Source organism: Carettochelys insculpta, chromosome 10, assembly GCF_033958435.1.
Source record: "Carettochelys insculpta isolate YL-2023 chromosome 10, ASM3395843v1, whole genome shotgun sequence".
Classification (NCBI taxonomy): Eukaryota; Metazoa; Chordata; order Testudines; family Carettochelyidae; genus Carettochelys; species Carettochelys insculpta.
This window is the reverse complement of record NC_134146.1, coordinates 20708485-20735903: the sequence shown is the minus strand read 5'-3', so window position 1 is coordinate 20735903 and position 27419 is coordinate 20708485. Positions and strand designations below refer to the sequence as shown.

Below are 27419 nucleotides of genomic sequence, written 5' to 3'. Positions count from 1 at the left end.
GTGGACAGCCTAGGGTAGTGGGGGCTGTACTGGCTGGGCAGCGGTGTTGCTTCCTGGGGTGGTGAGGGGCCCCACTAGCTGGGTAGTGGCATTTCTCCCAGGTACTCCATTGTTGTTCTGGAGCATAACTGTCCCTGCTACCAGAACCCTCCCTTTCCATGTGATGAGGAACAGTCACATTCCAGGCACATCCCATTGTCCTGGCATAGCCAAACCCTGACTTTGCTTTAAGTTATGATTAGAGGAAGGTGCATACCAAATTTGCGGATATTAGATCTTACCATTTAGGAACAGTTCTTGAACAAACAGACTCATGGATGGATGGACACATAGACAAGCACACAAAGTCTCTCAAATATATAGTAGATTGGATATAGTAGATGTGTTGGATTAACAGGAGAACATTATTTAGGACTTGATCTTGTGTGGTACTGAGAGAGAGTGATTATTCTTAACTTCCACAAACTTAAATAGGACTTGAGTCTTTCACTTCATGGTATCAGGCCCTTAATAGCTAATTAATTGATTGTATTAGCTGATCTTAGTGACTAGAATCACTTATGGGGGTAATATGCAGTAAACTGTTCTGGCACTTTTGACTGAGGAAAAAGGAGGATCAAGTAAAGACCTGGAAGACAGGTGATAAGGGTGAAGTTAGTGCAGTTTGTTAGGGGTATCTGAGGTCTAGTTCCTTAACAGTTGTAAAAGTGTGTTGAGATGTCAAAAGTGACATAGAACAGCAAAATATTATTTCACCAAAGAAAATTATAGGTTATTTCAACATAAAAATGTCACAACAGTGATCTTTACTCTTTTAACAACTGTCTAATATGTGATGATGAAATAACTAATGTTAATAACAATACTGTGAATTTAGCCAACTTTTGCTTTTAGTGATTGTAGTGACTCTGTTAGCTTGATACATATTACATCCAGTATACAAGCATCTCTCTTTTTTCTGTTAAGGTGAAGAGTGTGAATTTGATATAAATGACTGTGACAGCAATCCATGTCACCATGCTGGGACTTGCATAGACCAACCCAATGGTTATATGTGCCATTGTCAACACGGCTGGGTTGGAGCAAACTGTGAGATACGTAAGTGTTATGAAGATTATTTGGGTTGCTGTTAATACCTTTTTTGATTTATGTACAGCTTATTGTTCTATAAACTTCTAATGGTGGAACAAAATTATAGTAAAAGTATTTATATGCACTTCCTAAATAATAGCTCAATAGGCACAGAGTGAAAGAAAATGCACTCTAAAGAGAACTACAATGTAGGAAAGCTGCAAAAATTCTTGGACTCGAAGGTCTTTTAAACCAAAACTTTCCAGGGGACTTTGAGTACTTCTGCTTCTGGGTGTTCAACTGTGAGACAACACAGGCTGGATTTCTCAAACTGCTGAGCCCTCAGAAATCAATGTTATGTGTTGGTGGTCAGTAGTGCTGAAAATTGGACCCAAAGGCCATCTCTACATGACGAGTTGCTTTCAAAATAACTTACACAATCTGCACTGTGCAAATTGCATAAATTATTTGAGAATTCCTTATACTGAACTTGGTGCTGTCCCAATGGCACTGCAGTTCAGAAGAAGCAACTATTCTGAAAGTTCTGTTCCCCTTTGTATGCGGGGTACCAGAAAGAGCATATTGTGCTCAAAATGGCAGTACTATTTCAAGCACAGGGAAAAGCCGTGGCATTGCTATTTCGGGATACATTTCTGAAACTTTTGGCTGGTGCACCCAGGTTGAATTTCACAAAGTTTTACAACACTGAATTTCACAATTATGAGTGTACCTTAGCGTGGTAAACGTAACATTTATGGGCCTGATTTCAGACCTCCCACTGATTTCAGCTGGAGCTGTAGACAAAGAGCACTTCTGAAAAGCAGGCCTTGTATTTTATGCTTCACTGAGGCCTTGTTTTTGGTCATTAACAGTAGTTCTGTCTCCTTTCCTAGGACATTTAACTATATATTTGACCATTTCACTGTTCACATGGTGCCGTGGAGAATCCCCTCCAAATATGAGATAGCTCCTCAGACTGATTTAAGGGCTTGATGCTGCAGAATGCAGCTGTAGACAGTTGCGTAAATAAATGAAAGAGAAAAAGTAATGAGCTGAAGGTACTCAGGAGACTGCTATCCTGTATTAGAGAGACCTGTGCCGAATGTCCTACATAACTCCTACATAACAGCTGGAGTAAAGCCAAAGAAGTGCTGGTGTAAGTAAGCACCTTTATAATAGGGGGGTTATATTTTGCATCATATCTCCTTAGATATGCCCACTCTCTGCCCATATCCTTTCCTCTTAAAATCCGGTGCTCTTGAGATTGATTTCTACTCAGGCTGTGCCTAAAGCTCACCTTACTTCTACTCAGAAATCACCCTGTTCACCCTTCTTTTGGAGCACAGCCACTCCACATTTTTTATCGTGCAGCATTTGCTAGATAGAAGCCAAAATTTATGCATTTGTTGTTCATGCATTCAGGTTTGTTATCTATCATAGGACAGTATTAATAAAGGCACAACATTGACAATATCAACCCACTTTAAGTGCTGAATTACATCTGGTCCTTGTAGAAAGTCCCCCTTGCCATCCTGGTCCCTTTTGCAAGGTCTATTGTAATCTCTTGATTTTTGCTGCAGGATAGCACTGTTCGCTTCTCTCCAGATAGTAAATTCGTTGTGCCTCATCCTTGCTTTGCAGACAGTACATACTGCCTTTTAGAAGACAGTGCATGCTGCAGTCCAGGGAGCTCTTAGGCACAGTGCCTTCTACAGCTCCTCTTACCAGGATGCTTCTGTGAGTGAGAAATGAGCCTTCAATATGTCTCTGAGTTCTTCTCAGGCATATTGATGCCTAATACAGGCACATCTACTTAACCAGTAAGGCAACACCATTCTGAGCGATTGCAGCTTACTGATGTGGTAGGCAGTGGACTGACAGAAAAATGACTTTAACTCCTTGAGACATGCAATAATCCTCCAGAAATGTGTTCCCTGGAGTAGCTTGATACAATAGTTGTATTACTATTATGGAATGGAATGAAAACATTAAAAGGGGAAACAGGCAGAGCTCTGCGCTTTATGGGCACTGCAAAGCTGAGTTATGAAATTAGCAGCATCAGTTCAGGAATCCGCCTTTGTATCCGGACTTTGGGATCCACAGAGGGCTTGGTCCTTCAGCAGAGTCCTGCAGGTCTAACAGCAGAAGGGGAAAAGGGATGAGCAGGACAGAGAGCAAAGGAAGCCTCCACTTCTGCACTTCAGAAAAATTACCCCTGTTTGAACAGAGCAGTGAAGTGTATGTGAAGAGTGTATAGCTAAGGGTACAGCTACACAGCAAAAATCTTGACTCAGGTTACCTAATTCAAGTTAAAGTAGCAGTGTAAACACAGCATCCCAAGCTTTTAACTCACACCCAGTAGCTTAAGTTCAACCTCTTCTATGGGCTTTAACTCGATGTCCTAACCCAAGTTAGCTTCATTGCTTTCTAGATCCAAGTTAAGAATTCTCATTTTTTGCAGTGTAGACATGCGCCATGTGCCTGATTAGCAAGATGAGATTCATGCTTAAGCCTGTGGCTTTTCAGACTTCCATCTACTTATTTTCCCATTGGTACATTTGCAAGTAATGGAGCAGGTGCACCCAGAGCTTAAGACCTCATTCTGCTCACTGAGGAAAACTATCTGGCTCTTGTGCTTAATCCTGCTTTTTCTCAGCCATGGAAATCAGTGGGAATTTTGCCACTGTCTTCAGTGGGTGCACACCCCAGTTGCATCTCTGGATGATTGACAACTGATCTTAATGCTGTATGCCTGTCCTTCCCTTCACTAGCAGTAACCCCTTTCTGGATCTCTTCTATAGCAACTTGAGACACGGGTGAAGCTTACTAGTGCTGCGTAGTAAGACTTACTATACTCGTGTGTTTCACAGGCCTAATGAGACGGCCTGTCTGTTTTCAACCCCATTGTCGCCAGTGATTGCTATGTAGCCATCTGTGTGCTAATGACTCAGATAATATTGCCTGTCATTGCTGCAGTCAGCAGCCTAGAGCTATTCATTTGCCGTTTTAATTTTTAGAAAATAGCTGGATACCACTGTGTATTATAAACCTCCTCTGGTCTTCAGACAACCCCTCCAACTCTGCCACGTCCATTCTCAGAATCAAGCACCCCACCAACCAGGCCCCACCCCCCTCATTACCAGGCCACAGCAACAGTCTGCAGGTTTTGCGTCTATTGGCACTGTGATTGTGGTAAATAACCTCTCCTCCGTCCTGCCTTTAAAGACCTCTGAGCCCTACCCGTACCCATTACAACACGTTGTACTGCACCCAGTACGCTAAGTGGGCCTGTAACAACTACACAGGGCAAACCAGACAATCACTATGCTCTCAAATGAACTCTCACAGAAAAACGATAAAAAGAGAAAAAAAATGCCATCTCAGCCGCAGGTGAACATTTAAAAAAAAAAGATCAAAAAACAGTCACTCTGCCTCAGTCCTTTTTTTCAAAGAAAACTTACACAACACCTCTGGAGATGAGCCTGAGAGTGTAAACTCATAACTTAGTTAGGCACTAAAACGATAAAGACAACGGATTTGTGACTCATTGTACCAGTCTATAACACGCTAACCATCCCTTGTCCTGTGATTGCCAAGGTGTTAACTGTCCACTTTACCTGGAATGGCTTCTTGCATGTTAATGCCTCTTGCTAAACAAACTGTTCTGCCGTGACACGCTGAGTGCCTGTTACAGATCTGAGGAAGAGCTCTGCCTACGTTTTGAATCTTTTGTCTTTCATCTGCAGCTGTGGGTCCAATAAAAGTTATTGCCTCCCCTACCTCCCCTACCTTGCGTTTGCAAATAACATGTCATTTACAGGGCACCGCCGCGATCTGTGCCTGGGGACCCACTCCCCAGGGGTGGAAACGGTGATGGCACCCTGCTGAAGTCCCACGGGCTGGCAAGCCCAGCACCTTTGAGCAGTGCTGAGCTGAACGTTTGATAAGACCTTGACTTGGGGCAGGGCGGGCAACAGTTAATGGGCTCGGTGCCTTGCAGCAGCGGGGACTGAGCGATGCAGTTGATAGGCCCTGGGCAGGGCAGAACAGCAGTTAATGGGCTCAGCATCTGGCAGCAGGGCTGAGCAAAACCATCGATAGGCCCTGGCCCTGGGGCAGGGTGGGCAGCAGTCAACAAGGCCCGTTTAGTAGGGCTAAGCAATCCAAACAGTACACCAGGGGTTTGCCCTAGCACAGGGCAAGGGAACAGCCACATAACCAAAGCAGTGTGAGTGGGGAGAGGCGAGGGGCTGCCTCTCTAGGGATGGAGGGGTTGCAGACCCACCCACTTCATGGGTCCACAGCCTGGGTCCCCAACAACAGCTCCCACCAGAAACCAGTCTGTGGGGATACACACTGCAACACACCGACTGCGGGGAGCATTCCCTGGGCCGCTCCTTACTTCTACCTCCATCAGTGCCAGTTCCACTCAGCATCCTCCAGGAGATCAAGTAAAGCGTCCTCCAGGTACATGGCTGCAGACAGATCTGGCCAGTCGGTCATCTCCATGTCCTCAGGTAGTGGACTGGAGACAGGACTGGAGGCTCAGGCAAGTCAGAGTCCTCTGGTTAGCTGGCAGTGGGTGGGCTCCTAGGTTCGAGCCAGTCCTGGTCCTTAGGGTAACTGACAGCAGGGAGACTCACTGGCACAGGCAAGTCTGGGTGCTCAGGGTAGCTGGCGGCAGGGTGGCTCATACGCTTGGACTGGCCCCTGTCCCTGGAATATGGGCCTTGTAGTGAGCCTGAGGGCCCAGCTGGGTCTGGGACCTCCGGGTACCACACCGAAGGCAGGCTGGGCTGTGGCACTAGGGTTTGGTCAAGGTGGCTGGCCAGTTGGTGCAGCCAGTCTGGCGTGGGCCTTTCGGCTCTGCATGCTTGCATTTTAATGAGTCCCAGGCCGTACCTCTGGCACTTCCAGTCACAGGTGCCACTTGCTGCAGGGCAGGGCACAGGTGCTCTGGGCTCACCCACCAGGGTTTTTGAGAGGCTTCCTTTGCCGCAGTCAGGGGAAGGCCTACTGCACCTCACCACAGACTCCAACCTAAAACATCTACATGTGGCACTTTACAAGTCAAACATAAGTATAATACAAACCAAAAAAAGTCCAGCAGCTGCTGTAAATCTACCTAATTAAATTCAAACCTTAAAGCACTTGGGAAAAACAAAGAGGAAGTCAGGATTTCAGCTAGTATGCAAAAGGATTGCCAAGATACATCTGGATGGATTTCTGAAGAATTTCTTTGCAGAATAGGACTGAAAGCACTTGATCTCCAGTAGATTTTCAAAAGAGCCGTGTTCCTCAGGGAACTCCCTCTCTCTGTCTTTGAGTTGTTAGGTTTTGTAAGAAATGAATCAGTGGGGAGAAGCCAAGCACAATTCGGAGCATGCCAACAAAAGAAAAGGGCCATACTCAAATCTGCTATAAACAGTCATGACTCAGGGCTTGTGGAACATTTAAAACACTGCAGTGACACTGTTGCAGTGCTTCAGGATAGACACTGTTTACACTGCTGGGAGGGTCTGTCTTGTTCACATAGGTAGTCCACCTCTCTGAGAGGAGACAGCTAGGCTGATGAAAGAATTTTACCATTGACCAAATGCTGTCTATATGTGGACTAAGGTTGGTATAATTATGCTGCTCAGGAGTGTGGATTTTTCATACCCTAAGCAGTGTAATTAAGCTAATCTGAATTTCTAATGTAAACCAGGCCTCAGTTGACTTGACTGAAGTTGGGCCTGTTGTACATTGGGTTTCTGTTTGGCCCATTGATTTTATATCTCAGCTAGCCTGTCTCCATTTCAGCAGTCAGCGCTATGCAGACCATACATCAGAAGTCCTCAGCAGCTTTCACATACTGGCAAATTGGAAATTAAAATCACCATTGAAGTACCATCTTTGTATGATTGATCTACCCTCCTGAAACTGACTGACTCAAACATGTGACAAAGTCGAGTTCAAGGCTTTCACAGAAGATGGAGTGTGATGGTGTAAATCAGTCACATTCCTAAACTGAGCCAACTTTGCCTTTTGTGGTGATCTGCTGTGAGTCAAAAAAGGAGGCTCGTAAGAGTGTGCCTTACTTCATCCCTTTGCAGAGAAAATGTCTAAAAATTGGCAGGTCCACTTACTGTGCAGCCTTTCATAGGTGATCCAGATATCTATTCAACTGGGGTTATTGTTTTTACAGGTATTTCAGGGTTAAGGCTTTTCAACTACCCATTAAAATGTATCTTTTACCGACTTCAAACTATTCTCCAGACAATCAGTTCAGCAGGAGATCATTTGCCAGCCAGTGAAACCCACATTTGTTATATCATTTTTCACTCTTTCCCAGTGACAGCAGTGTATACTGAAAAACAATGGAGTTAAAAACAAATCCTAGGAACACTGCAGCCAACCTGAGTTACCCGAGAGAAAAATTTTCCCATTAAAATTAATGATTCTTGACCACAAAAGACCATGTAAGATTTAAGTTTGTAACTGTGTATAAAATTAGCCATTTATAAAGCACTTAGTGGCAGCATGTTGCCATTCACTGCTAAATACCTTTCATGACTCTAAAGATGGATAATATAATCAGCAAGGAAAGGTAAATTGTATTATTACTCAGAGAACATCATGTCCAGTGTAATCCTAGGAGTGTACATGTCTATATCATAATCTGCAATCTGACCACATTTTATCATGGTTGCTGTGGCAACTGAGAAGATCATAAATTTGAGTCACTGCCACTTTCTTCCTAATGTATGGCATATGTGCCATACATCGTTTGGATTTTATCTAGGGAAAAAGAACTTAAAAAATTCTCATCCTTGTCATCCAGAGATTGAAGACAGTGGGGGTAGAATCAAGTTTTCCCTGTCTCCATTGCAGATGCATCTGCTGACATTAGGTCTGAATTTGGCTGAATGTATTGTGCAATCTGACAGAACGTTTTCTGATAGATGTATTATGGAGCAAAAGCAGAAGCTCTTCCAAAACTGAAATAAACACCACACAGATGGAGCATTTCATTCACTAGCAGGCAGAGAACATTAAAATATTAAATCTTTAAAAACACTAAATGCGTTGTGGTCCAGCTTGATTGAATTTCAAGTTTCTGTGCAAAATCACAAACAAACAAGCAGTCTTGAAAACTTACTCAAGTATACAGAGGCTATAAGATATTCTGAGCAAACACAAACTTGAAGAGGTATTTATCCCTCATCATCTCCATAGAAACAGAGAACACTGGCCACTTTCCTCTCTCAGCCTGTCACTGAGTGTCCTACCAAATGTTATGACCTTTCTTATGCCTCATACCACTGTCCAAGTGATTTTCATCTACTTGTAGCCTCCTCTTGTACCACCGCTATACACGCAAAGTGAGTCACTAATCAGGACTCTGTCCTAGGATGCCACACAGCAGATGAGCTCGTAAAATCAAGTAATCTATTGGCAATAGCATCCCAGACGAACCTTCTGCATAATAAATAAGTCCATAACTGCACTGTGCCCACAGTATAATTTTAAGGGCTGTGTCCTAGCCTAGCCACAGCAAACACTGTGAGAAGTGAACAGGGTGGCAGCCAGCAGGGAGTTTGCTTGGGAAACATTCAAGAGGAGCTCAGGTAAGTGTAGATTTTGGGGGCCTATGTTGTAAGCTGGTGGGCTGAATATCCGGTGTTTGTCTGTGGGCATTTGTTTTGCAGTTTCGCAGAGAGGGGCAGTTTGAAAGTGTGTTTGGCAGTTTGAAAAGTGTGAATTGGGAGTGCTTTGTTCCAGGTGGGCCTTCGAGGGTTGATTGGATTGGAGTCCAGGCTTAAAGCCAGGCCTAGCAAGCAGCCTTATAAAAAGGCAACCACAGTGAACATTGTGAGCTGCAAACAGGGTGGCAGCCAACAGGGAGTTTGACTGGGAGTTTGCCTTGGGAGGAGCCCCATAATGATTGATCTCTTCCTCCAGTTTGTTTCTCTTCTGCCCTTCAAGACAGCACTAAAAATGTGTGAGCAAACTCTCTGAGACAAGGGAATAAATGGGTAGTGACAACTCACCTATTGTGACCTGCACAGCATGTGCCATATTTGCCTTCCTCACAGAAGATAGAAGGGATTTTGTCTGTACCAAGTCCAAGCTGGTCACCATCTTGGAAGAAAAGATTAGAGAACCTGAGTGCCAAAGGTCAACCCTCCGGTCCATCAGAGAAGGTGAACACTTCCTCAACAGAAGGCAGCTTTTAGTCCTGCAGACACAGCAGGCTGAACGCCCAGTGGGGACACTAAAAAACAAGGAGGAAAATTGGAAGCATGTATCCTCCAGGAAAAGAGAGCCAGTTCAGGTATCTCCAACTCTGGTAGAAGTGAGTGACCACTTTCAGGCTGTCTGCGTAGGTGTTATAGTGGAGAATGCTGTGGCAGAGACTTCTCAGGCAAGGAATCAGAAGAAGACCCCACTGACTGGAAGGCATGGGATGCGTAGTCCTAGGGATGGGCGTTCTATGACCACCACCCCCAAGAGAAGAAGTCGGGTGGTGGTTGGGGACTCCCTCCTAAGGTAGTTGGAGTCATCCATCTGCCATCCAGACCTGGAATTTCAGGAATTTTGATGCTTACCAGGTTGTAACAGTCTTCCAAAAATCATCAAACCTCCAGATTATTACCCCTTCCTACTTCTCCATGTAGGAACTAAGGACACATCAAAGAATGACCTTGTGCAGATCATTTAATTCTGGGAAGAAAGATCATGGAACATGAAGCACAAGTGGTGTTCTTGTCCATCCTCCTTGTTGAAGGAGGGGGTCCAGGTAGGAATCATCGAATCATGGAAGTAAACGCATGGTTACGCAGGTGGGGTCGGAGAGAGGGCTTTGGTTTCGTCAATCATGGGATTCTGTTTTGGAAACAAGGATTGTTGGGAAGAGACAGGATCCACCTAATAAACAGAGGGCAGAATATCTTTGTGGTCAGGCTTGCAAACCTAATGAGGAGGGCTTTAAGCCAGGTTCGTCAGGGGATGGTGACACAAACCCTGAGGTAAGTAGGGAAGGAGGCAGCTAAAGCAAAGGAAAAGCCCTGATTTGAAAGGAGACAGTAGGCCAATGAACTAGTTATCTAAGGTGTTTGTACACAAATGCAAGAAGCCCAGGAAACAAACAGGAAGAATTAGAGGCCCTGACACAGTTAAAGGTGTATGAGGTGTTTGGAATAACAGAGGCTTGGTGGGATGACTCGCATACTTGGAGCACTGTCATGGAAGGGTATAAAGTGTTCAGGAAGGACAGGCAGGGGAGAAAAGGAGGAGGAGTGGTGCTGTATGTAAGTGAGTAGTATGATTGCTCAGAGCTCCAGTATACGGAGGAAGAAAAGTCTGTTGAGAATCTTTGGGTTAAGCTCAGAGGCAAAGGCAACAGAGGAGATGTTGTGGTAGGTGTCTCCTATAGACCATCAGATCAGGTAGATGAGGTAGGCGGTGATTTCTTCAGACAAGTAAGAGAAGCTGCCAAATCAGAGGCCCTGGTTCTCACAGGAGACCTTAATCACCCAGATATTTCTTGATAGACCAATACAGCAGCACACAGGCAATCCAGGAAGCTTTTGGATAATGTTGGTGATAACTTTCTGGTACAAGTGCTGAAGGAACCGAACAGGGGCTGTGCATAGCTTGTCCTGCTGGTCACAAACAGGGAAGAACTAATAGGAGAAATAGAAGTGGCTGGCAACCTGGGCTGCAGTAGTCTCGAGATGGTGGATTTCAGGATCCTGACAAAAGGAAGAAACGTGAGCAATAAAATACAGACCCTTGATTTCAGAAGAGCAGACTTTGACTCCCTGAGAGAACTGATGGGCAGGATCCCCTGGGAAACTAATATGAAGGGGAAAGGAGTTCAGAAGAACTGGTAATATTTTAAAGAAGTCTTATTGAAGAAACAGGAACAAACCATCCCAATGAACAGTAGTAAAAACAGACATGGTAGGCATCCACCATAGAAATCCTTGTCAAGCTTAAACTCAAAAGGGATGCATATGCGAAGTGGAGGCTTGGATAGATGACTGAGGAGTGTAAATATATGCCTGGAGAATGGTGGGGAATAATCAGGAAAGCAAAAGCACAATTGGAACTGCAGCTAGTATGGAATGTGAAGGGCAACAAGAAGGGTTTCTACAGGCATGTTAACAATAAGAGAGTTATTAGGGAGGGTGTGGGGCCATTACTGGATGAGGGAGGTAACCTGATGACAGATGATGTGGGAAAAGCTGAAGTACTCAATACTTTTTTTGCCTCATCTTAATGGCACTAGGCAATGCAAGTATGGGAAGGAGGTGGGCAGCCCTTGCTAGGGAAGGAACAGGTTAAGAGCCATTTAGAAAAGCTAGATGCACAAAAATCCATGGGTCCGGATTTAATGCATTCACGGGTACTGAGGGATTTGGCAGATATCATTGCAGAGCCTTTCGCTGTTATCTTTAAAGACTCACAGAGACTGGGAGAGCTTCCAGATGACTGGAAAAGGCAAATGTAATACCCATCTTTGAAAAAAGGAAAGAAGGACAATCCAGGGAACTAAAGATCGGTCAGCTTTACCTCAGTCCCCAGAAAAATCATGCAGGGAGATCCTCAAGGAATCCATTTTGAAACACTTGGAAGAGGGGGAAGTGATCAAGAGTAGTCAACATGGATTCACATGGACATGGGGAAGTCACTGTGGCTACGTCTACACGTGCACCCAACTTCGAAATAGCTTATTTCGATGTTGCGACATCGAAATAGGCTATTTCGATGAATAACGTCTACACGTCCTCCAGGGCTGGCAACGTCGATGTTCAACTTCGACGTTGCTCAGCCCAACATCGAAATAGGCACAGCGAGGGAACGTCTACACGGCAAAGTAGCACACATCGAAATAAGGGAGCCAGGCACAGCTGCAGACAGGGTCACGGGGCGGACTCAACAGCAAGTCGCTCCCTTAAAGGGCCCCTCCCAGACACACTTTCATTAAACAGTGCAAGATACACAGAGCCAACAACTAGTTGCAGACCCTGTATATGCAGCACGGACCCCCAGCTGCAGCAGCAGCAGCCAGAAGCCCTGGGCTAAGGGCTGCTGCCCACGGTGACCACAGAGCCCCGCAAGGGCTGGAGAGAGAGTATCTCTCAACCCCCCAGCTGATGGCCGCCATGGAGGACCCCGCTATTTCGATGTTGCGGGACGCGGATCGTCTACACGTCCCTACTTCGATGTTGAACGTCGAAGTAGGGCGCTATTCCCATCCGCTCATGGGGTTAGCGACTTCGACGTCTCGCCGCCTAACGTCGATGTCAACTTCGAAATAGCGCCCAACACGTGTAGACGTGACGGGCGCTATTTCGAAGTTACTGCCGCTACTTCGAAGTAGCGTGCACGTGTAGACGCAGCCTGTGTGTGATATACCTTGACTTTAGTAAAGCTTTTGATACAGTCTCCCACAATATTCTTGCTCATAAGTTAGGAAGTACAGAATGGATAAATGGACTGTAAGATGGACAGAAAGCTGGCTCGATGGTCATACCCAACGGGTAGTGATCAATGGCTGTATGTCTGGTCACAGAGTTGTTTTTTTTTTCAGGGAGATTTTTCATTACAGAGGTAAAAGTCATGAGGAACATTTTGTTGTAGTGCTTCTCCCCATCCTTGCATGTTCTGTCTCTGTTCACGCACTCTCTCGCAGCCACTCCTTTGAAATCTGCCTCTGGGGCACCCCATTTTCTGGTTCCATCTATGCCAGGTGTGACACAGCAGGTGCCTGGCTGCAGAGAATGATGTTACCCAAGCATAAGTGCAAGCAAAGTGATTCCAGCACGGTGGTGCTGATTGCTGTTATTCCTGATGATGGCAGTGAAAGGGGCTGTGTGACTGGTCTTGCTAACCCCATGCATTCAAAAACTGGGAGATTTGATTTGCAAATCAAGAGATTTGTAGAAAAATAAAACGTGGGTTCCATTTGCTTTCTGTGCCCTGGGCCCTTAGGGTTCCCTTGCTCAAGTATTTTTCTCTACAGCCATAAAAGCTAATTTTTTTTAAATTATCATTGTTTAACAGCATGATTGATCATGATTAATATTTTAATCATGCGATTAATTGTGATTATTTTTAATCACTTGATAGCCCTAATATAGAATGATCTGGTAAGCTGAAGCCATTCAGTCAAAATGCATTTTGATGCAGTCTCATGCAATGTCTTCCTCTAAATATGCAAGTCATCCTTACAGCAAGGGAAACTGTATTATGGAAAACTGACTCTGAAATGGATTTTAGGGGTCTTAGTGGCCAAGCAAATCAATATGAGTCCCCCATGAATGGACGTGGCCAAAGGGACAAATGCAGTGCTTGTATGTATAAAGAAGGGGAGTAGTGAAGGAGTCTGGGGCTCAGGTAGTATTCTCCTCAATCCTGCCTGTCAGTAGTAGGGGCCCAGGCAGAGACAGGTGCCTCCCAGGGGTGAATGCCTGGCTTCGAAGATGGTGTCACCAGGAAGGCTTTGGCTTCCTCAACCACAGGATGCTATTCCAGGAAGGACTGCTAGGCAGAGATGGCATTCACCTTTCGAGGAGGGGAAAGACCATATTTGGACACAGACTGGCTAACCTAGTGAGGAGAGCTTTAAACTAGGTTTGACGGGGGCAGGGGAGCAGAGCCCACAGGTAAGTGGAGAACATGGAAACCTGGGAGATGGGTCAGAAATGGGAGGCAGTATGGGCAACAATGTCAGAGTAAAAAGAGGGTCAGGGGAAAACAAGGAGGCAAGATCAAATCAGTATCTTAGATGCCGATATACAAATGCAAGAAGTATGGGTAATAAGCAGGAAGAACTGGAAGTGCTAATAAATAAATACACCTATGACATCGTTGGCATCCCAGAAACTTGGTGGGATCATACACATGATTGGGATGTTGGTATTGAAGGGTACTGCCTGCTTAGGAAGGATAGACAGGGAAGAAAGCGGGGAGGTGTTGCCTTATATATTAAAAATGTATAGACTTGGACTGAGGTGGAGATGGATGTAGGAGATGGACGTGTTGAGAATCTTTGGGTTAGACTAAGAGGGGTAGAAAACAAGGGGGATGTCCTACTAGGAGTCTACTACAGGCCACCTACCCCAGGTGGAAGAGGTGGATGACGCTTTTTTTAAACATCTAACAAAGACATGCAGGGCCCCGGATTTGGTGGTGATGGGGGACTTCAACTATCCAGATATATGTTGGGAAACTAATACAGCGGGGCACAGACTATCCAATAAGTTCTTAGACTGCATTGGAGACAATTTTTTATTCCAAAAAGTTGAAAAAGCCACCAGGGGAGAAACTGTTCTGGATTTGATTTTAACAAATAAGGAGGACTTGGTCGAGAATTTGAATGTGGGAGGCTGCTTGGGTGAAAGTGATCATGAAATCATAGAATTCACAATTCTAAGGACTGGTAGGAGGGAAAACAGCAAAGTAGAGATGATGGATTTCAGGAAGGCAGATTTTGGTAAACTCAGACAGCTGGTAGGTAAGGTCCCATGGGAAGCAAAACTGAGGGGAAAAACATCTTAGGAGAGCTGGCAGTTTTTCAAAGGGACATTATTAAGGGCCCAAAAGCAAGCTTTCCCACTGTGTAGGAAAGATAGAAAATATGGCAAAAGACCACATCGGCTTAACCAGGAGATCTTGCATGATCTCAAAATAAAAAAGGAATTGTATAAAAATGGAAACAAGGACAAATTACCCAGGATGAATATAGGCAAACAACACAAGAATGCAGGAGCAAGATTAGAAAGGCTAAGGCACAAAATGAGTTCAAACTAGCTACAGGCATAAAGGGAAACGAGAGGGCTTGTTTATAAACATATTAGAAACAAGAGGAAGACCAGGGACAGGGTAGGGCCATTGCTCAGTGAGGAGGGAGAGAAAGTAACAGGGAACTTGGAAATGGCACAGATGCTTAATGACTTCTTTGTTTTGGTCTTCACTGAGAAGTCTGATGAAGGAATGCCCAACATAGTAAATGCTAGTGGGAAAGGGGTGGGGTTAGAACTTGAAATAAAAAAAAGAACAAGTTAAAAATCACTTAGAAAAATTAGATGTCTGCAAGTCACCAGGGCCTGATGAAATGCATCCTAGAATACTCAAGGAGCTGATGGAGGAGATATCTGAGCCTTTATCTATCATCTTTGGAAAATCATGGGAGACAGAAAAGATTCCAGAAGACTGAAAAAGGGCAAATATAGTGCCCATCTATAAAAAGGGGAATAAGAATAACCCAGGAAACTACAGGCCAGTCATCTTAACTTCTGTGCCTGGAAAGATAATGGAGCAGGTAATTAAAGAAATCATCTGCAAACACTTGGAAGGTGGTAAGGTGATAGGGAACAGCCAGCATGGATTTGTAAAGAACAAATCATGTCAAACTAATCTGATAGCTTTCTTTGATAGGATAATGAGCCTTGTGGATAGGGGAGAAGCAGTAGATGTGGTATACCTAGACTTTAGTAAAGCATTTGATATGGTCTCACATGATATTCTTATAAAAAAAAAACTAGGCAAATACAATTTAGATGAGGCTACTATAATGTGGGTACATAACTGGCTGGATAACCGTACCCAGAGAGTAGTTCTTAATGGTCCTCAATCCTGCTGGAAAAGTATAACAAGTGGGGTTCCACAGGGGGTCTGTTTTAGGACCAATTCTGTTCAATATCTTCATCAACGATTTAGATATTGGCATAGAAAGTATGCTTATTATGTTTGCAGCTGATACCAAGCTGGGAGGGGTTGCAACTGCTTTGGAGGATAGGGTCATAATTCAAAATGATCTGGATAAATTGGGGAAATGGTCTAGGGTAAACAGGATGAAGTTTAATAAGGACAAATGCAAAGTGCTCCACTTGGGAAGGAACAATCAGTTTCACACATACAGAATGGGGAGAGACTGTCCAGGAATGACTACCGCAGAAAGGGATCTCGGGGTTATAGTGGACCACAAGCTAAATATGAGTCAACAGTGTGATGTTGTTGCAAAAAAAGCAAACATGATTCTGGGATGCATTTACAGGTGTGGTGTGAACCAGACACGAGAAGTCATTCTTCTGCTCTACTCTGCGCTGGTTAGGCCTCAGCTGGAGTATTGTGTCCGGTTCTGGGCACCGCAGTTCAAGAAAGATGTGGAGAAATTAGAGAGGGTCCAGAAAAGAGCGACAAGAATGATTAAAGGTCTAGAGAACATGACGTACGAAGAAAGTCTGAAAGAATTGGGCTTGTTTAGTTTGGAAAAGAGAAGATTGTGGGGAGACATGATAGCAGTTTTCAGGTATCTAAAAGGGTGTCATAAGAAGGAGGGAGAAAACTTGTTATTTTTGGCCTCTGAGGATAGAACAAGAGGCAGTGGACTTAAACTGCAGCAAGGGAGGTTTAGGTTGGATATTAGGAAAAAGTTCCTAACTGTCAGGGTGGTCAGACGTGGAATAAATTGCCAAGGGAGGCTGTGGAATCTCCATTGCTGGAGGTATTTAAGAACAGGTTAGATAGATGTCTATCAGGGATGGTTTAGACAGTACTTGGTCCTGCCATTGAGGCAGGGGGCTGGACTCGATGGCCTCTTGAGGTCCCTTCCAGTCCTAGTATTCTATGCTTCTATGATTCTATTTTACCTTTTTTGCGTAGCATTGGGAACACCAGTCCTGGATACTGTTCTGGTGTCTGCATTTTTTTAATAGCTCTTGAAAAATTTATGAGGATACAGAAGAGATCCACAAAAATATTCAAGAGCTAGAGAAAATGCTTTGCAGCAAAAGATTTAATTAACTCAATCTGTTTGAGAGGTGATGGGATTATAGTGTAGAAGTACATTCAAAAGGAGAAAATATCAGATACTAAAGGGCTTTAATGTAGCAGAGAAAAGCACAGGAAGAAGCCATGATCAGACATTAAAGACACACAATTTCAAATTGGAAATCGGGTATCAAGTTTTAACTACTGGAGTAATAAACCATTGGACAAACTACCATGGGAAGTGGTAGATTCTCCATCTCCTGACATCTTCAGCTCAAAACTGGATGCTTTTCTGGAAGATGTGGTTCAGTCAATCATGAGTTATTATTAGGCTCAATGCCAGAATAGCTTTGGGTAATTCTGTGACCTTTGTTTTATACAGTACAGCAAACCAGAAGATATAATGCATCCTGCAGACTTTGAAAGCTCTGAATAAACCATGAAAGTATGGATGGGAAAAAGGAAATACAGAGAGGTTAAGTGACTAGGTCAAGGTAATAGAGCAAATTAGTGGCAGACCTTGTAGCCACTGCAATTGCTTATTACCAATGAGCAGTTATAGGGCCAACCAAAATCAAAAATGTCTTTCAGATTTTGTGACATTGGTGTTTACAGCACATATAGCTATGTCCATAGCTGAGCCTCAAATGTAAAATATAATTTTAAAAGAATATCTTTAATAATAGAAATCTATGTAGAAGTGTTGGAAATAAATGCACCCCAAATTTCTATTCAGCAGGAAGAATAGAAAATAACGTTTTCATTGTGTTTATGTTGTTGCCAGATCTGCAGTGGAAGTCTGGACACATGGCAGAGAGTCTAACAAACATGCCTCGTCATTCTCTCTACATCATCATTGGAGCTCTCTGTGTCGCGTTTGTCCTTATGCTGATCATTCTGATTGTGGGAATATGTCGTATCAGCCGCATTGAGTACCAAGGCTCTTCCAGGCCAGCCTATGAGGAGTTCTACAACTGTAGAAGCATCGACAGTGAATTTAGCAGTGCAATTGCTTCTATCCGACATGCCAGGTTTGTTGTGGGAAAAGGGAAGGAAAATGGAGTCCTTTTGCTATAACACCATCAAATTCTTGTGTAGTAGCACAGCATCAGCTAACTGCTACTGACAAATATAAAGGGTGTACTACTTCCAAATTAGAATGTAACATTACTTTAATTGCTCATCGTCGTATCCGGGCTACACTCTGGTCTCAGTTCAACTATGTGACTCCTGTGCAGCTACATTGAGAACAGTAAAGTTACTTTGGATTTACACAGTTTAACTGAGAACTGACTAATCAATGAAGAGTTTCATTTTGGGAAGTGTGCAAGTATTTTTTTAAATTTGATAAGTTTTTATTCTTATTATATTTATACATTTCAAAATCTGCATACTTTATCATGCATGAACTTCGGGTAAAAATGAATAATGCATTTGGGAACATTTTATTTGTTTGGCTGAATATATTTTCACAATTGACACCTAACAAAATAAGATATTACTAAATAATTTATCCAAGTGCCAGTGGTTGGTTGGTGATTTTGTGATTAAATCATTGGATCAGGACTCAGACAATCTGGGTTCAGTGTCCACCTCTGTCACAGATGTTTACTGTGATCCTGGCCAAGTGATATAATCTTTCTGTGCCTCTCTTTTTCCATTCATTAAATGGATCTAATTCTTTTCTGCTTTGCAAGGCTATTGTGAGGATCAATCCTTTTGTGAGACAGTTGCATACCATTGTGCTAGATGACCGAGAAGTTAATTTGAAAGAGTGTATAAAAGAAAGTTGCATATGCATTTTGTTCAATGCAGCAGTCTAAATATAATTGAAACAGTCACACCTAATAACAATGAGTGAAATGCTTTTGAGATAAAATGTATGGTTTAGAACTGCCATTTGTGAGATAGCAATGGCTGGTATCTTGCTGATGCCATCGACGTGGGAGGCCATTGTATTGGTCTGTAAATCAGTTTCCATGCTGCTCCTATTCTTATGTAATAAACAAACATTTAAAGGAGATGTGTATAAACTGAATGTTTAATTTCAGGTGGCAGCTAAATAAGAACTAGCAGTGGTGTTTGCCTGCAGCTAAAATAGAAGCCAGATAATGGATAGAACAGCCAACGATACAGTTGCATGTGTCATATGCAATCAGCTACCGAAGCAGGGTAATAGTGACAAACAGAGTGCCGGTAATCACACATTAAAGACAGTCAAATGAGGACAGGAACTCCCTACCGCATTTGCTCAAATGACTGTTTCTTGGCTCCTAGCTTTCCAGAGACCCCAGTTTTCGCCTGCCTTGAGGCCACGCCTTCCTCCTGGATCACTTTTCTAGTGCTGTGCCCTTCATCCTGAAAATGCTCTAATTATGCTGCTGAAGTGAAGTCTGTACTGGCCACGCCCCCCTCCTCTCCCTGGTTAGAGACCTGAGAGTATTAACTATCACCCGCCTTCCTCTGCTGATTGGTGGCCATATTTCCCCAACTTGTGACATTTTCACACTCTGTCTAGCAGTGTTTTTCCAGATGTAAGGAAAAATGGCCTCTGGTGAACTTTAAAGTTAACCCTGAGGCCTTGTGCACAGCAGGGACATGAGACCCAAATTAAAAGCTGCCTGCTGGTGGTGCAGTTCTTAGCAACTGACTATTTTGAAACAGCGTTTGGAGTATTTCCAGTGGTTGCTACATCCCTTTCTCTGGGCTTTCTTCCCTACCCTGGCTAGCATCTCTTCCACTGGAAGCCGAATGACCCATAACCTTACAGATTGTGGGGCCTCCCCTTTCCTTTGCTGTTATCTTGGTTGGGGAGGGGGTTGTCTGGTGTCTGTAATCTTTCTCTTAGACCAGTGATGGGCAATAACAAATGATGAGTGGGGCACGTGAGTCCCTTCTTCACGTCAGTGGCCCGCAGCAGTATGCAGCCCATTAGGGTTCCACCTGTGGCCCCACAGCCTTTCCTCCCCCATGGCATTCCAGCTAAGGGAGGGAGGGGGAGGGGCAGGGACAGAGTGTGAATCTGACAGTTCGTGGCTCCAAAAGTGCTGGGAGGGAAGGGGAGGAGCAAGGAAGTGGGGCGCTCCAGTGTCCTAGTGTGAGAGAGGTATGTGGGTGGGGGAGGGGCCACAGGATGCAGATTGCCCACCACTGCCCTAGACCTTCATCTTCAATGCGTGCTGCATGTTCACTCCCCCACAACCCTTCTTTGGGGTTAGAGGAAGGTACCTGGTGAGGTAATTGCTCCTTCAGCTCTAAGGAGGGCAGAGTGGTTCAATGCCCCAATCTAGAGGCTTTGTTATACAGTCATTCATCTTGATTAAAACTGTTGTCGCTGCAAATTGATGATTGATGTGATGGCAACAGTGAAACAGTGCTGCTGTCAGACATCTCAAATCTTAGGACCTTGATGGTTTGTTGAAGGTCTTTCCTTTCCTGAAGTGGCCTGCTCTGAATTAATCTCAGCACAGCACCAAGGAAGGTTCAGTAAAACCAGTGAGAGTCAAGGTGAGCAACCTCATAAAAAAGCCTTTGGATTTGGATTGCATTTATATAGGTTTTTGAAGCCCGCATTCAGTACTTAGGAAAAATAGAGTGCCAGAACCTGTAAATAAAGAGGACTTTTATTTCACCTTTGTGAAATACATTCTAATTAATGTCAATGACAAGGAATGTTTGAATTGCAAAAAATAATTGTGTGCTGCCAAAAAAGGAAAATGAGAAATAAATCATCTGATGCTATATAAAAATCTACTATCCAGCTGCCAAACTGGTACTTTGCTGAGATTTAGTGTACAGACTTCAGTCTTCATTTCTGTTCCAGAAGGGTAGAAAACAGTACAAATTAGTGCTCTCAGAACAGGTGAAGAATCACAATTTCACAGTTGCCTTTTACACAGCCTACCAAGGCCCACATTTTCAAAAGTGACTTATTTTAGGTGCATAATCTCAGCACTTTCCAAAAAACAGGTCCACTTTAAGGTGTCATAGTCTGAACTCGCAGTCATGACTCACTTTAGAAAATATAAGCCTTTATTTATATAGATGTATGGGTGGGTGTCAAATTAAGGATGTATTTTTACACTGTACAATTTTTTAGACTCAGTAGCAGGTATGCGCACTCCTAGCAGACTCCTATCACATAAAATAATAAACAAATATACTTGAGATTGTTGCATTTTTTTTCCATCTGCTTTGTCAGGTCCTTCCAGTTTCATCTGTTTTTGTCTCAACCCTTATAACTGTCTCTTAGATGATGACTGATTGGTAAAGACTAAGTGCAAGAGGAATAGATCTCATTTAACAGTCTTCTTTAGTAGTGGATGCAGGCAATTTGCCAAGTGATTCAGATCTCTCCATTTTACAGACCTATCTTTTTCTTTATATACCATTCCCCCAGTCTTTTTTGTCACTTCCATACTCTGCCAATGATTTCCTTATTTTCTTCCCAAGTAATTGAGAAACATGTGAAAAGGCATAGAACCAAGAGCTGATCCCTGCGGGACTCCATTAGAAGCCCACCTACTCCACAGAATCATAGAATCCCAGGACTGGAAGAGACCACAGGAGGTCATTGAGTCCAGCTCCCTGCCCAAAGCAGGATCAACCGTAACTAAATCATCCCAATCAGGACTTTGTCAAGCTGGGACTTAAAAACCTCTGGGGAAAGAGATTGCACCACCTCTCTAAGGCCGTGACCACACGAGCCCAAAACTTCGAAATGGCCATGGAAATACATATTCAGCGCCTCATTAGAATGCCAGCAGCCGCGGCACTTTGAAATTGACGCAGCTCGCCGCCGCACAACTCATCCAGGTGGGGCTCCTTTTCAAAAGGCCCCCAGCAACTTCGAAATCCCCTTATTCCTATCTGCTGTTAGGAATAAGGGGATTTCGACATTGCCGGGGTCCTTTTGAAAAGGAGCCCCACCTGGATGAGCCACGCAGCGGCGAGCTGCGTCAATTTCGAAGTGCCACAGCTGCTGGCATTCTAATGAGGCGCTGAATATGTATTACAGTGCTTCATTAGTAACCTTCGAAATGGCCATTTGTATGGCCGTTTCAAAATTTTGGGCTAGTGTAGACATAGCTTAAGTAACACATTCCAGTGCTTCACCACCCTTCTAATGAACTAGTTTTTCCTAATATGCAACCTAGACCACCTCCACTGTAACTTGAGACCCTTGCTCTCTGTTCTGCCGTTGATGATGATTCCCTACTTACAGTTATGAGTTGCATATTAACTAGCTGTAGTATTACAAGCGCAGCCTGGTGTCTGAACAGGCTGATCGACATAATGTACTCTGTCATCTAGAATGTTCATCCAAGTGCCAAACAATGAGCACAGGTGCTATGATCTTGTCTTAGCATGCGCTCATCAACTGTGGTCCACCCTGATCTTCACAGGAGAATGGTTCTTATGTTGTACAAGGCTTGCAACTGGTAGCATACTCTCGACACCTCCAGTGTGCTTCTTTCCCCCCCCCTCAAAAAAAAATGGGGGACAAGTTGCTAGAACGTTTTCATTTTTCATGCATCTGCATCTTTAAACCCCGAAGAGGCCTGGAAATGCCAGAGGAATAGGTGGTTCAGAAATTCATCTTTAGCACATTGATTAGTAGTAAGAGGGTTTGATCCCACATATCTTGCAATATCAACTAAAGCCTGATGAAGTCAATTACCCAAATATATTTAACTTAGTGTACAATGTGGAAGAAAGCTGGCACCCATAAAGTGAAAAATGTCTTTCACTCTAGGTTTGTGGAAAGTTGAAGTATTTTTCTTGCATGAGATCTGCATCATTCATAATACAGGCTTTCCACCTTGCTTGGTTTTTGTGGTGAGAGCAAAAAAAACACTTCACCAGAAACGGCCATGAAATAAAACAGGAGAAGGGGAAAATTGTGTACAATTCCTTATATATTACAAGACTGATTTTGTTTTAGCCTTAATAATTTCTTCAAAATATTACAATTTCTAAGTCAGTTTCGATCATGAATAGCTTAAAGTAGTACTCTGGTTTCAGTTTTCCAGATCTGAGGAAGAACTCCATGAAGCTTGAAAGCTTGCCCCTTCTACCAACAGAAGTTGGTACAGTAGACAATGTTACCTTGTTCTTTTTCAGTATTAGCAGAGCTAACACTAAAATGAGAGGCATACCTGGTATGTGAAGTGACATTCGTGGGGATGTCTTTGTTTCATTTTCAACGTCTTATGTGGTGAACACTGTAAGAAAAACAGACATGGGGTCATTTCCATCTCTTTATTTCTTTAATTCTATTTCTTTATTTAAATTCCTACAGTTTCTTACAAATAACTACTTCTGAAGGCAGTTTTTCTACTGTCAGATCACATCTACAACATAGTTTTTGGCTGAACATTTTCATAAATGTTTGTGTGAGTGGTGCATAAAAAGGGATTGATGTTTTATCAGCATTCCAAATTTGGATAAAATCTTGGCAGTTCGGTATCCCTCTCAAATTGATATATCTACTCAGCAAAACTGTACCAGTTGAATTATTTGACACTTGATCTGCCAGTTCACAATTCAACCTGGCTATTTACACTTTTATCTATTAGCAGGTGGGAAATAGGAATAAAAAAAAACAAATGAAGGGCATGTGAGAACTGTGTCATATAATATCAGGGAATTTCAAAGTTGTTTAGAAGTGCTACCCTCTTAAAGTGAAATTCTGGGTGGGTGCTTCTGTACTGATGTCAGCAGTGCTAGGATTTTCCTGTTAGTACAGTTTGAACCTCTCCAGTCTGGCGCACTCTCGTCCAGCAACATCTGTAATCCGGCATTATTCTAGTTAGCCTGATGACCACTTATCATGGATATCACCACGTTTTCTGTAGTCTCATAAAAGCCACCAGTCCTGGCTCTCAGTGTTCTGTGCTGTTATTTATCTGTAATTTACCGCTAAATGTCTTCTAAGATCCCAATAAGCAGTGGAAGTGTTGGTAATGCTATTAGACAATATTACCTAGCAATATTCTGGCAAATTCTCTTGTTTGGCACTGATCAGGTCCCAAGGGTGCCAGACTAGAGAGGTTCAACCTGTATTGGATTTTGGTTCTATTGAATTTAGTGGTAAACCTCCAAAGATTTGGGGTGCAGAATCTGTTCTGTGCTTTCTTTAAGGCTTGTTTTCTGGGATCTATATAATTCAAACATTGCAATGATAGGTAATTCCATACTTTTACTATTGATTGCAAGAGATATTACAGTATAGTTTAGAATGTACAGTTTTCCTCTAAGCTTTTTCTGACAGGGCGTCATGAATCAGTGGATTGTTGTAATTAACATGTAATTACTTCTGTTTGTCACCAAAGCCTGTTCTTTGTTTCCTTCTTCTTTTAGGTTTGGAAAGAAATCTAGACCTGCAATGTATGATGCAACCCCCATTGCTTATGAAGATTACAGCCCTGATGATAAACCTTTGGTGACACTAATTAAAACAAAAGATTTGTAATCAACTGTATCTTTTTCATATTATTTTTCAAAAGGATGGGCTAGTAAACTAATTTAAATATTTTTAAGAAGAAGAAAGTGTGAGAAATTTAAAATGTTAGATGTTTCAGAATTTTCTGTAGAATATTTAAGAACAAATTTTCTGCAGCTTTTAGTCTGAAAAAATATTTTAAAACTGAGTGTTTGAAATTCATGGATTACATTTTAATGTACCTTCAACTCTATAAATTGTTAGCTTATAATAGTGTGTGCTTTTTCATGGTAGACACTATTAATAAACCCAGATGAAATTCTGCAGTTGTTACAGAACAGAATACAGTAAGTTTAATCAATGAACAGGTCCTTTTTGACATTTCAGTGCCAGCTTTCTCAGTAGAGATAGGAAAAAGTGAGCAACATGATGCTTAATATATCCATTAATTAAAAAAAGTCTAAAATGTTTGTGTTGTGAAAAAGAAATTAGTAAAATTTATTATTCCTAACCTGAATGAATTAGCTTTTGCCTTATTCTGTGCATGAATAGATTACTTGTTTCTGCATTATTTTTCTGGAAGTTGCTGACACATAATTTTGAATTGGTGTTTTGTCATTTTTGTAATAGTATTCAAGCTAGGCCTTGTAAAAATAACATATAATTAAAGTGCCTGTGGAGGCAAACTAAGGACTTGATCATGAACTCTTTGAAATCAGTGGCAAAACTGCCGTTGACTTCACTTGGTACAGGCTCTGGCCCTAGGATTGGATTGAATCTATATTTTTCTTTAAAAGTCGAGTTTTTTATATCGTGAGTAAATTAAGCCTATAGTTTGAGTTGTTTGTTTCTCAAGGGTTGTTAATGTACAGTACTGTTTCATTCAATATTGTGTATTTCTCATAGTGCATCTTATTTATGGACAGTATGGTTTCTCAGTGGCTGCATTTGATTGCTTATATGCTTCTTCATGTTCTTGCGTATTTGAGAGACTATTAAATAAATGTTATCAAGTCAAGATTGAATCTGATCTGGTCATTGTCATGTATATCAGGTTACACAGAGTCTGTAAATTTGAAAGGACCTGAGGCAGGTTCATTCTCTCTCTCTTAAGTGGGGACTTGACCTCAGATGTCCCACATTCCAGGTACATACAATTAAATTTGAATCTTCCAAAGTGACTGTGAAATGGAATAGTCAGTTCTAGAAATTACCTCATGAAAATGTGGGCCAGGGCAAGCAAGAGTTTAGTCAGACACACATCAAACACAATAACGGAAATATGATGTTTCCAGTTTTGCCTAGACTATGGAAAGTTAGTGAACCTAATTTAACCTTTCAAAAGCAGAATGACTCTACTGCTTGTAACCAAGCCTCCAGCCCCCTCCACACGGGCAGTCGCAGAACCAAAGCATTATAGAATTCAGCATGACTTTCATTCTGTGCTCGAGAGAGGCCCACTGTTAGCATGTCCGGGTGTCCACATTAGCATTCAAAGGACTTGGCACAGCTGCCTGGAGAAACTTACGCTGTGCCTTTTCAGTGTCTGACTTCAGTCAGTGCTGTTTGTTCCTCATTTCTGTGAGCAGGGAGAAAGAAATCACTCCCCTCCAAATTATATTCTGATCAATCAAGAGAAGATCCTGTCTTCTGCCAAGTGTTTGCTGCATGGGAGCATAGAACGTAGGCGAATCTCTATCCGAAGTCCCCCTTGCAAGGAATGAAGGAGTCTGGAGCATTGCCAGTGCTCTTTCACCAGCCAGATGGTTCATCCAAGATGGTCTGGTCTACTGATTAGTAGGTGTGTCCCACAAAGAGACAGCACCAGCCCTGGGGATTCTTTCACCCCACCCCAACTAAGAGAGAGCCCCAGAGCTCACTTAATGGGGTTGGTTCCAGTATTTGCCCTTAAAGAAGACACAAGTAACTGCCCCTTGTTAATATCTTTCCTGGTGGTTGGAGCACATCTGATAACCTATTCTTAATTGTGAATTCCTTGCTATTACTGCTTGTAGTTCGAAGTGGGCAAGATCTGGCCTACAGGCCAAATCCTGCCCCATGGGGATCCTCAGGTACACAGCAGGAAGCTGCTTAAAGCTGTGTGGGTCTTTAAGAAGCTTCCTGCTCCATGTAGCTCTCTGCTCTGGTCTGGCTACCTGTTTTGCCTTGATACACAGTCAGCAATTGCTTGTTCTTCTCCTTTCTGCATATTTTGGAGGCCCTCCTTCATGAGGAGTTCCAGGAGGAGCTGTGGTTTGGAAAACACAGGCAGGAAAAATGCCAGAAGCTGGTGAAGAGGCAACTTCTATGTTCTATTCCCCTAAAATTGCCCAGTGACTCATCAGACCCTTTTACGGGGGTTTTGATTTATAGATGATTTATTAAACAAATGTAATGGTGGTAATAGATCTTATCATTGCAGGGATTAAAATGCTAAACTGCTGGCAAGCTGAAAATCTAGAGGTGAGTATGCAAACAAGCAGCTTTCTATTGTTTGAGGGAGAGTGCTACTTAATCATCTATATTTTGCAAGTGAGATGTTACAGCGAGCAAGAGCCTCTATGCATATAACTCACTCGTTGGTAATGATTTTAAATCATTCCATAGCTCTCTTGAGTGATTGATCTGAAAGATAAGCAATTTGCGAGAGACTAGCTTTGGGTGAACAGGAAGCCTCTAGCTTCAGTAAATCATCCTTTGCTGTTATGAAATGCTTTGGAAATTGCTTCTTTCCATTTATTTCAGTAAACTCTGACAGTGTATTATAGCTATTCTTTACACACTGCTGCACTTCAGAAACAGTGGTGTGGGGCTGCCCAGCCTTCAGAACTGACCATGAACCTGGAAGGAAGAAACCCCTCGAGACTTCTCATCCCAACTTTGATGCTGATTTGGGCCAGTGACTGCACCACTCTGTATGCCTGATCCTACAGAACTCCTGTTCAGAGGAAAAATTTCGAGGCTGGGGAAGTGCACTGGTAATTTCCACAAAGCGAGGAGGGTAGTATCAATGCTACTCTGGAAAAGTGTTAACTTTTACACAGGGTTCTTATTGCAACTGTACCATGTGCAAAGGGGAGCTGATGGTGTGTGTTGATCCAGGCCTTCTCAACCTGCAGATCCTCAGGTGTGCTGTAAA

General features: G+C 42.9%; 1 protein-coding gene across 1 annotated transcript in view; it reads left to right on the top strand.

Moving 5' to 3' along the window:
* The window catches only part of DNER (delta/notch like EGF repeat containing), a 270062-nt gene extending 244770 nt beyond the window's left edge, over positions 1-25292 (top strand). Inside the window, exons 11-13 of the mRNA XM_075003987.1 lie at positions 967-1098; positions 17621-17867; positions 24199-25292. Of these exons, the coding sequence (XP_074860088.1) occupies positions 967-1098; positions 17621-17867; positions 24199-24310 (491 nt within the window). The 3' untranslated portion in view covers positions 24311-25292. The remainder of the gene's footprint in view (positions 1-966; positions 1099-17620; positions 17868-24198) is intronic.
* Positions 25293-27419: the final 2127 nt, after the last annotated feature.